The sequence below is a fragment of the Dendropsophus ebraccatus genome, chromosome 3 (genome assembly GCF_027789765.1).
Source record: "Dendropsophus ebraccatus isolate aDenEbr1 chromosome 3, aDenEbr1.pat, whole genome shotgun sequence".
NCBI classification, from domain to species: domain Eukaryota; kingdom Metazoa; phylum Chordata; class Amphibia; order Anura; family Hylidae; genus Dendropsophus; species Dendropsophus ebraccatus.
Window position 1 is genome coordinate 42,938,051 of NC_091456.1, and position 12,166 is coordinate 42,950,216.

The 12,166-nt window shown below is 40.5% G+C and overlaps 1 protein-coding gene across 1 annotated transcript; it reads left to right on the forward strand.

Moving 5' to 3' along the window:
* The first annotated feature begins 10,006 nt into the window (after nt 1-10,006).
* Nucleotides 10,007-10,972, forward strand: LOC138786479 (olfactory receptor 4E2-like). The gene has a single exon (XM_069963467.1). The coding sequence runs from the start codon at nt 10,007-10,009 to the stop codon at nt 10,970-10,972; it is 966 nt and encodes a 321-aa protein (XP_069819568.1).
* The last annotated feature ends 1,194 nt before the right edge of the window (nt 10,973-12,166 follow it).

Consider the following 12,166-nt stretch of genomic DNA (forward strand, 5'->3'; position numbering starts at 1 on the left):
TATATGAGCTTGTCTTCTATTTCTTGTCTAAAGTTTTCACTACAATCCAATGTCAAGTGTTCCAGGAAAGTCAGATAAGGACAACCAAAGGACAAGAAGTCTCAATCTACTGCCATCAGAATGCTAGTGGTCATAACACTATGTCCTGGTACAAAAAAGCACAGGATGGGAGGCTTGAATTTCTTTCCAGTGGATATGAAGGCAAAACTGATGCAAAAACATTTATGATGTCAGTGATTTCGAAGGAGAGGTCAACATATCTTAAGAAGGCTCATGTTTTGATTGAAGACACTGCTGAATACTACTGTGCGCTGAGAGACACATTGGTCTCACCTAATGTAACTCACGTACAAAAAATTTTGTTCTTTGTAGTTCAGATGTACTACTTTTTGAATGGAAAACAAAGAAAACGTCAGCAACTGGTTGGCTGTGGCACTGTCTTTTTGAAAGTTTCTGCTCCCTCCCTTTGTAGAAAGCAACAGGACAGGTGTTTTCAGATTTCCATGACTTCTACTGCATTTACATTACTTGCAACCACTACAAGAAGAGAACATGACTGGTTCAACAAGTCAACTTTTTTTTCAAGTATAAAGCACGGTACCTGGAGGCCACCAGAGGAAATTATCCTGGGGGCCCACCAATAAAGAACCAGTGAGAAATGACATGTCCGTTAGTGTTGCTGCAGGTTCTGAGCTAAGGCCCACCAGAATATTCTCCGGTCCTCTGGTAGGCCAATCCGACACTGATAATGCATAATAATAAACGGGGGGGGGGGGGGGGGGGGGGGGATAGGGGTTGGATAGGGATTTATAAGAGTATGGCTTGTCATGAGGCAGAGTTTGGCAAATATACATTTTTTTCTAAATATTTCCCCACACCTGATTTATTGTGGTTTACACCTTCATACAGAGTGTGCTGGTCTTGATAAACGTGCCCAAAAGTACCCATGACAATAATCATTTTACACACTGCGCCCTCTGAAACTCATTATAGTACACTAATACACACGTTATTCCACTTACACACTAAGCCACACACACACCCATAAATGTATGCAACTTGAAATTGATTAACCTGCCCATGCTCCCCCAGAGTTTTGCTGGCATTGCCACTGGTGTTCCCTTCTGTCTGTAGATGTTTCACTTACGAGACGGACTAGGCTCGGGAGTGACAGCCCGCTCAGCAAATCCCAGGTCGTGGTGCTATCCTGTCTCAGTCAGTGATAGGCTGAGTGGGCTGTCACTCCCAAGATTAGTCCATCTCGGAGGTGAGGCTTCTGCAGTCAGTGGGGGACACTGGAGACACCGCCAGCAGGACAGGTAAGCATAGCATGTTTATTATTTTCTATTTGTCTATAGCTACATAGGAAATATTTGCTGACACAAATACTGGTTAAGCCTTTTAAAGTACTCAAATTTATTAAGCTGTGCACTGTGGCCCCTGAAATTCATTACAGTATGGACTCTGTTCCCCTACATACATATTATGATATGAGTATATGGGGGCATTGTTACTGTATGGCGCAGAGTAGAATATTATTACTGTATGTTGGTGCAGTGGGGGCTTTATTACTATATGGAGTACAAGGGGAAATTATTACTATATTGGGACACAGGAGGCCATATTACCATATCGAGGCACAGGGGACATTTTTTTCTTTTAGTATGTTGCACTATTACTGAATGTTGGTTCAGGGGACTTTTTAACTGCTGTATCAGGGGCACAGGGGGTGTTAATATTGTATGGTGGCACAGGGGGCATTATTTATGTTCAGGAAACTGTTGTGGGCTCAGGGGGCAATATTATTGCATGGGAGTACAAGGGGAAATAAGATTGAATATAGGCTCAGTGAGGGCATTATACAAGGGCAGAGACCATTATAAGTCAGTGGTAGTACTGTTGGGGAATTATTTTTAGATGGTATAAATGAAGGAGAATTCTGGAGCACATGTGGGGGCTCGTGCCCCAGATCTTTTTAGATGCCAGCAGCGCCCATATCTGTAACATAATTGTAATCCACTACATTTACCAAAAATGAGTCCAGATAAAAAGCCTGAAAGTCTTGGTCACCTAGCGTGTCACTTCCCTACAAACTGCTGGAATTCTGTCTCTAAGAGAAGAGAGACCAAGACAGAAAAAGGAAGTATGGGTGGGGCTTAAATAGTGTTGTGCATGCTAAGCAGCAGTGCTGAAAGCCAAGGTCATTGCAAACCTCTGGCTGCTGATTTTGTATAGTAAAAATGTCGTAAACACATGATTATGACAATAAACCAGGATGGGGATTTGCTTCTTCCCAGCCAATATTCAAGTCAATACAAAGTGTAGTTAAATAGACACCTAAAGCTAGTAAAAGCTGTTATGTTCATGATATCATTCGCTAAAACCTGTTAGGAAGTGTAAAATGTGTAACGTAAAAAGAAACAGGAAGCGTAAAGGAAACTTCTCATCTGGGTCTCATCTCATGGTATCAGTCAGACAACAGCAGTTGAAGAGCTTGAATGAAATCCCAGACTTGCAATGAATTGTATCAGCCTTATTCTCTTATTCATAGGTATGTCAAAAGATATTATTGTATTAGCTGTTACCTATTTTATACGCTTTTTACAATACATTATGAGTAGATCGAAGGCTGGGGGATGTATTTTTCAATGTTCGGCTCTGTTATTGAAGCAGAACAATGACAAGAAAAAAATAGTGATTTCTGATAGACCCCACCAAGCATGGTAAGTTATTTTTCAGGGGAATTTTTTATGGAACCTGAGATGGAGACATCCAATGGAAATCTTAATTATTGCATAGTGAAAAATTATACAATATTACAGTATGGTTTTGTGATTTTAAGTCTCTACTCGCAGTGATACAATTTGAAGCTTTATTGTTTAGTTCCAATATAAAAAATCTATTCTGGTCATATAATGGGTACAGAGGGGCATGGTTTATTAGAAGACAAAAACCTAGTATGAAACTCTAATCGATTTAAATGGTTGCAAGCCCAGATTGTGAAACCATTAGATTTGCTATGGAAAATATATAATTTTTTTTATACCTTTTTGTGACACAATGAATAAACTTTATTAGCTGAAACAAGAATACTCTTAGTTCTTTATTCTACAACCTTGCAATCATAATTTACTCTTCCTCCTGTTATCATTGTGGATATTTATTTGGTTGCTTTTTTTTTTTTTTTTTTTTTTTTAGTATTTTCTGCAACCCAATGTCAAATCTTTCAAGATGATCATATCAGAAAAACTGAAGGACAAGAGGTCACAATCTCCTGCCGTCAGAACACTACTAGCCATGATATCATGTTTTGGTATAAAAAAGAAGCCGGTGGGAGGTTTGAAGTTCTTTCTAGTGGATATGATGGTGTAAGTGATGCTGGGACATTTAAAATGTCAGTTTATCCCAAGGAAAGATCGACATATCTCAAGAAGGCCTCTGTTGTGCCCCAGGACTCTGCTGAATACTACTGTGCTTTGAGAGACACAGTGCTTCTACCTGGTATAACTGCAATACAAAATTTTTTGTAATCTTTGTAGTTCATAGACTGCTCGCACTGCAGTCACTGCTTAACTGGGTCAAAACTATGTTTTATAGCCTGAGAAAAAAATCTCTACTCCTTTAATTTCACTCAGGATACGTTCACATCTCTTCAGGGCCTTACACTAGAGGTAAACATCAGGCCTATTTCTTCACTTATACCCTAAACAGGAGGATCCAGCAAAGGCCACTGTATATTCATTCAGTGAAATCCATTAACTTTGGGCTACAGTGTTACGTGACATATACTACGCATTATCCTCAGGCATGAAGACCTGCTCTGTTCAGAAGATATAGCTGAGAAGAGAGCACGTCAGGGCAATCAACTCCCCGGTTGGTCATGCACTCCGTCAATATTCTCAATGTAAGTCTATGAGAAAATAGTGACGGAATGAGTGGCCAGCCGAGAAGAGAATCATGCAACAAGTTATTTAAGTTGCTATTGAGGGTCTTGGTGAATAGGAGCCGGATGTGTCAGAATAATGAGTTCTAGAGTATGAGGGAAGCTCGGGCAAAATCTTGGAGGTGGTTGTATAAGGAATGGACAAGAAGAGAGAAGAGGTGGAGGTTTTGTGAGAATTGGAAGTTGTGTAAGGGGCGGTAGAGGGATATCAAGTCAGAGATGCGTGGATTGGAAAGGCTGTGGATGGCCTTGTATGTCATGGTTAATAGTTTAAATTAATTTATTAGCCAATAGTGTTGAGTGAACATGCTCGATCAAGCATGATGTTTATTTGAACATTGCGTGCTTGTGGTCTACTAACAGGCCTCTTTGCCCGTCAATCATCCCTACACGCTGACAGGCAGAGAGCCGTGACTGGTTACAGACCGGCTCTGTCCAAATGACTAGATAACACTTCTCTCCCTGCAGTGGTTTTTAGAATAAAATAACATTTTATCTTATATACCCCCTAGGACCACAGCACACCAAGTATAGTAAGAGAATGCTTTAGCAGCTCTATTAGCAGCTGTTAACAGCGTTATATGCAATATGCTAGTGGTTGGTTCCGTTTAACCCCTTAAATACTTAAGACAAAAGTAAGCAATTTTTAGTTTTTCCTTATCTAGTAAATAGCAAATGTTTAGGGTATGAGAATACCCCTCTAAGCGCTGCCAACACAGGGTGTTAATAGGAGGCCCCAGTTTTAGATTCACAGGCATTATACACTGCAATGTAGTAGTAGAGGTCATATATTCGCTTTCTTTCTTACAAAATGCTTTATTTTGGAAAAACACACATAATTGAATACAGAGAATACAGAATAAAAATTGATCAACATGAATTTATGTCAAAATAAAACTACTGCTTATAATTAGATTTGTGTATTTTAAGGTGTTTTTGTGTTTGTGCAAAAGTGTAAAAAAAAACCCAAAAAACTAGATTGTAAGCTCTTATGAGCAGGGCCCTGATTCCTCTTGTTTCAGTTAATAGTCTGTAATTCTGTAATGTCTGATTGTCTGTTTATGTACCCCCGGAATTGTAAAGTGCTTTGTTGAGTTCGTTGATGCTAAAATAAATAGTATTATTATTATTATTATTATTATTATTATTATTATTATTATTATAAAATACAGAGTATGCCAATAAAAGATACAACTCAACCAAGCCTTTATACACTCAGTCAATTGGAAAAAAATATTATTTCTTTCCCTCAGTGCCCCCCACTTGGAGTAAGTTACAGATATAATTAAGCAGTAAAAAGAAAATAATCTCATGTTTTCCATTGTTTATCAGCTGCTGTATGTCCTCCAGGATATATAGTTGTCTTTCAAGTCTGACACAGTGCTCTCTGCTGCCACCTCTGTCCATGTCAGGAACTGTTCAGAGCAGGAGAGGTTTTCTATGGGGATTTGCATCTAATTTGGAGATTTATTGTCACAGACAGAGGTGGCCGCAGAGAGAGCTGTGTCAGACTGGAAAGAAAATACCACTTCCTGCAAGACATACTGCAACTAATAAGTAGTGGAAGACATGAGATTTTGTAAATAGAAGTAAGTAATGAATCTGTACAACTTTCTGGTGCTAGCTTCAAAAGCAGTCCGTCACACTCAGCTCCCGGTATGGCCGATTGCTAGGGGCGCATCAGCCCACAGCCGATCAGCCCAGGTGTTCCTTATTGTTTAGTGCTGACTGGTGTCTGGCACCGCTAGTCGGCTCTGTCATATGTGGAAAAGGCCGGAGTCTCTGTCCCAATCATGCCTGGGGCTGGGACTCCAGCCTCTATGAAACTATTCCCCTCATCATCCTCATTGACTGCAATAGAGCCTCTTTGAGTGTGACTAAGCTAGCGTTGTTATTCAGGGGCGTAGCTAATGTCTCCTGGGCCCTGGTGCGAGAGGTCAACTTGGCCCCCCCCCCCTTTCACGACCAAGTGATGCTACTGGTAGGTGTATGTGTGTGTATGTAAATATATATATATATATACACACACTCCAAGACAGATATTACCAATAACACCAGCATATAGGAAGTGAAAATATTATCACCATATATATTACCGCCATACTTTTACTGTATACTGAGACCAATATTGCCAATAATACAAGTATACAAGGGGCAAATATTAACGCCACACCACAACCATCACCACCATATTGTTACTGACCAGAACCAGTATACTGAGACCAATAAAACACAGAACCAGATAACAAGTAACAAATATTACCACCACATACTGACTAACACCACCACTGCTGCTACTGAATAAGATCCACTGTACACAGATCACTATCACCTCATACAGTCATATAGAGGTGGAAGCAGCTCCACACAGGTTGTATATACCATATACATTACAGTACAGTTATATCAGGTGACTCACAGGGGACGTCTTCTCTGATCGGAGTTCTTTCCTTTTCATCTTCCTCTCCATCTGCCCTGTGCCGTTATGAGAATTTCTCCGAGCCACGAATCCACAGAATCTGCCAGACAGACATATTAGTCTCCTCACACTGACACCATCCTCATCTCTATACACACTGCACATCTGTACTGTCCCCTTTACACCCTCATTTAGTAGGTATAGTATATATAGATGGCCCCCACTGCATGTTGCACCCCCCATTATAGATGCCCCCCTTCTCTTCCCCCCATTATAGATGCCTCCCCTTCTCTTCCCCCCATTATAGATGCCTCCCCTTCTCTTCCCCCCATTATAGATGCCCCCCCTCTCCCCCCATTATAGATGCCTCCCCTTCTCTTCCCCCCATTATAAATGCCCCCCTCTCCCCCCATTATAGATGCCCCCATGTTCTCTTTCCCCCATTATAGATGCCCCCCCTCTCCCCCATTATAGATGCCCCCCTTCTCTTCCCCCCATTATAAATGCCCCCCCCCTCTCCTCTATGCTAAGCAGTATTTAAAAAAAACAAACACACAAACTCACCTGACAACCCGCTCCCCTGGCGATCCTCTTCTTCTTCAGGTGCTGTCCCCGGCTGATGCGCGGTTGCCGGGGGTGTCCCGTCCTATCCCATGCAGCGTGGTGCATCAGTGAGCTCCCTGTACGCCGGGGCTGGGACTTCTGACACAAGAAGCGTCTCTGACGTGCGCTTCCTGTGCCGGAAGTCAGGGCCCCAGGCAGCTCACTTCTGCGCCGCGCTGCCGGGGATAGGACGGGACACCCCCGGCAGCCGTGCATCAGCCGGGGGCCCTGACGAGCACGCTCTTGTGACCGCAAGCAAATCAATGCTTGCGGTCACAAGAGTAATTTAAGGGGTGAGCAGTTCATTGGCAAGGGGGGGCCCTCGCGGGCCCCCCCTCACAGCGGGCCGGGTCGCAGCGGCGACCGCTGCGACCCTGGTAGCTAAGCCACTGTTGTTATTGCTGATTGTTATTGCCTGGTTTTACTGATTTTGGCTTGACTTTCTGGCTATCCCCCTGACTTCTGATTTTGTACTGCAGCGACCTATAGATTTTGACCCGGCTTTTTTACCATGAGATATTGTGTTTGTTTTGTCTTGTCCTTCTCTAAGTGTATCACTTATATAGTGCAGTGATCAGTCTTCTGGTTGGGGCTGGCCTGCTATAGAGCTGATCACTCCAAAAGTAAGGGACAGCGGGGCGGGTGCCAGCAATAGGGTTTAACCTGTTCTGTGTTCCTGGGCCTCAGCCTGACAACTAGTTGATTTGAAAAAATATATATATTTTTTTTGCTGGAGAACCCCTTTAAGAAGAGTAGGATGCCGTGTCTCAGCAGACAATATGTCTCTTGTAAACAGCAAGATGTGGTTGATCAGCTGTAATTGATGCTCGAAGGCAAATGGCAAATTATTGAAACATTGACATTTTTTGTTGGTGTATACTAAACAATACCACTGAAGCATGATCTTTTTACATTTTCCATAAATTTCACCCATGAGCCAGATATCCCTAACTTTATGTCAATATTGTTCCTCGGTTTGGAGAGAGACACCTTAATATACACCTACAGCATTATTAATTTTACATGCATTTTTCCCCGTATTAACCCCTAGGCGACCTAAGACATACCGGTACGTCCTGGAAGTCTGTCCCCAGACGACCCTGGATGTCTTGAGCTATGAAGCGCGCTCCGCTCCGAAGCGCGCTTTATAGCAGGTGGGGGCCGGCTGCAATCAGCAGCGGCGCGGCCACGGCGTTTAAGTGTAAGTGACAGGAGGAGTCGCGATCGGGAAAAACGGTCCGCCGGAGGTCTCTCACCTGCCTCTGTGCGGTCCGATCGGCACTCTGGTCACTGAGCGCCGATAACACTGATCAATGCTATGCCTATGACATAGCAATGATCAGTGTGAATAATAAAAGTAATGTATGTACAAGTCCCCCAAAGGGACTTAAAATGTGTAAAAAAAAAAGTTAAAAATCACTAACACACTACCCCAAAACCCCTCCCCCAATAAAAGTCTAAATCACCCCCCTTTTCCATTATATAAATAAAACATATAAAAATAAATAAATAAATAAACATATAATATACCGTAGCGTGCGTAATTGTCCGATCTATTAAAATATAATAAGCGTCATTGCGAATGGTGTACGGAGTAGACGAAAAGAGGGAAAAAAGTGCACCGATTACCGATTTTATGTTACATTATATATTAAAAAAAACTAATAAAAACTGATCAAAACGTTCGATCTTCACAAATATGGTATTAATAAAAACTAGAGATCATGGCAGAAAAAATAACACCCCACACAGCCCCGTAGGTGAAAAAATAAAACCGTTATAAGCATCACAATAGGCCCATTTTATTAATATTCAATTGCCAAAAAAAAGGATTTAATTAAAAAAATATATATAACATTAGAGAATCTGTGTAAACCTGCATATGGTTGTGTTCGGACTGACCTATAGAATAATAGTATCATGTCGCTTTTACCATATAGTGCATTACGTAGACACAGGAACCCCCCAAACGTTACCATATTGCATTGCTTTTTTACGATTTCACCTATTTATATCTTCATAAATAATTTATTTGGGATTCCGTCATACATGTTATGGTAAAATGAAAAAATGCCATTAAAAGGTACAACTATTCCTGTAACAAACAAGCCATTACATGGCCCTGTAGATAGAAAACTGAAAGTGCTAAAGCTCTTAGAAGAAGAGGAGGGGAAAACGAAAGCGCAAAGATGAAAATTTGCGCGGTCCACTGGGTCATTTTGGGCCTGGTCCTCAAAGGGTTAAATAGTATTCTAGATATTTGTCTACGCCATTTATACCTTGTCCCTCTTTTTGCAAAAAGATGTATAAGGCTATAATCACACGTCTGCAGTGTTGTCCCTTATTGTGGACCCGCATTTGCAGACAGAAATTTGTACATCTGTAGTGGTCCGCGATTCATGGACCACTACATTATAGACAGTGACCGGTTCTGCAATTGTGTGTCTGAACTATGAAATGTCCTATTTTTTGTGGAATGATTCACAGCCTATTCATAGGTCTGCAAAAATTGGGAACGGAACAAGTGAATAGGCACATACAAACATATGGGCCCTAAATTTGGCTGTAATTGCGGACAAATTTGGGGGACGTGTTAATAAGAACTAACAAAGATTTTGTTTACATTTAGTGAGTGTAGAAGTGATCCCTATTGGCTTGTATACTGAAATAAATCTAATGGCAATTATATTAATTAGAACTGAAAGCCATATTTTTATATTTAGTACAAGAGTTTCCGGGGAATTTCTTATTGTAAATGCACTAGAAGGAATTATATAAATATTAGATCAGGAATATTATTCAAAAATGCTATGCTGTGAGCGTCTGACTCACAAATGAGCTGTTAAATTTATTTATCAGTAAGTATGAAATTGTAGCCATACGGGGGTAAAGAAAACCTATAGAATCTGTAGGGACCATACTAGAGTTTTGAGCAGCGGTACTAAAAAACAAGTGCTATTTCTCTTTTATTGTTATGTGCTTGCTCTTTTCTATAATTCTTTGTCCTACTCTGTTATAATCAGGCCTGTGGGGAACACAAGATGTCATTCATAAATCAAAGTTCAGTTTTGGAGTTCACACTTAGTGGTCTCTCCCACTCACGTGAATCACAATTCATTTTCTTTGTCTTTTTTCTGGTCCTGTATTTAATGACTTTATCGGGGAATCTGGCCATTATTATTGCTGCTCAAATAGATTCACATCTCCGTTCCCCAATGTACTTCTTCCTTAGTAATTTGTCTTTTTTGGACATATGTTACTCCTCGGTCACTATACCAAAGATGCTTATTAACATTCTTTTAGAAACAAAGACAATCTCATTTGGCCAATGTATAGCGCAGCTTTTCTTCCTTCACCTCTTTGGAGGCACAGAGTGTTTCCTACTTACTGTCATGGCTTATGACCGATATGTGGCCATTTGTAATCCACTGCGATACCACATAGTCATGAATCACAGGTTTTGCTTCTGTTTGGTGGCAGTAAGTTGGGTTGCAGGCTTTCTGCACTCTTTTACTCAGGCTTTTCTCACCTATCAGCTTCCATTTTGTGGTCCAAACCAAATCAACCACTTCTTCTGTGATGTCCATCCTCTGGCTGTGCTTGCCTGTGCCGACACTCACGTTATAGATATGTTTATTATAGCCAACAGTGGAATGATTTCTCTTGTTTGTTTTGTAGTTTTAATGTTTTCCTACCTTGGCATTATTACAACAATCTTAAAGATTCATTCGGCAGATGGGAGACGTAAGGCATTCTCTACCTGTGCTTCCCATATCTTGGTCGTTATATTCTTTTTTGGACCATGTGTATTTATCCATCTAAGACCACCCGTGAATTATCCAGCAGATAAGTTAATATCTGTGTCATACACAGTGCTGACTCCTTTATTAAACCCACTGATCTATACATTACGAAACCAGGAGGTCAAAAATGCTATCAAAAAGTTTTTTAGAAGAAAAATTTCTTCACTTTATCCAACAAAAATACACATCAAAGATCATCAATAATTTACACTAACTAGTTATATGACAAAGGTTTTATATTTTCCCTATTTTTGTATTTGTACATTGACTTATTGATTAAATTAATAAACTATGCCATGAAGCCAACAAATTGTAAACATTATCTTTTCTAATGTTCTTATACATAAGAAAGTATTACAATATATTGTACCGAATATTAATTGTAACTTTATAATATGAAATGTATATTTATCTAGAACCTCTGTGATATAAATCTGCATTGGTGCATTTGTCTATTTGGAATCTTTATCGTTAAATCATTTAACCTCCAATACCTTAAACACTTTTTAAAAGGGGTAGCAGAGTTTGTATTAGGAAAAAGTACTCTGCCAGACCCTGCAGAAAACGTAGTCTCCTCTTAGAGATGGCACAGGTGATAAACCAAGATGACAGCAATCAGAGCGCTGGAGGAACGCGCATCAGCGATAAGAAGCCTGAAATCAGTAATAATTCCATTTAATTTAATGGTGGCAACGCGTTTCTGCCCTCTAATACTGGAGGGCCTTTCTCAAGAACTTAGAACTAGGACTTAGCACTTAGGTTAATGCTTGAGAACAGTCCTCCAGTATTAGAGGGAAGAAACGCGTTGCCACCATTAAATAAGTTGGAATTATTACTGATGATTTTAGGCTTCTCATCGCTGATGCACGTTCCTCCAGCGGTCTGATTGCTGTTGTCTTGGTTTATTACCTGCCCCATTTCTGCAGGGTCTGGCAGAGTACTCTCCTAGTCATTGTCTGCTCACAACACCAAGTTGTTGAGGCTCCTCTGATGTGCTGCAGATATGGTTGTTTGATGCTCTTGTTAGAGTTGAACAACCCTACTTGTACCTGTAGGCACCAATTGGTGAATGCACTATATACCTACCGATACTTGATGATATTGCACCAAGAAACGACCTTCTTTTTCTTTTCTCTCTCAGGTTTATATTAGAATAGGGCAGACAGGATGTGACTTTTTTGCTTTTAAAATAGTTTAATGTGATCGACATAAAAATATAATAAGAATTTCTTATTACTGGCTGAATGATACCAGAGCGTTGTTGATAATGGTGTATACTCGGAGGAGAGACTGGTTACAAGTTGTCTGTTCTGGGTCCTGTTCTTTTTAATATGTTTGTAAGTGACATAGGAGAAGGTTTGGTAGGTAAGTTTGGTCTGCTTACTGATGACACAAAAG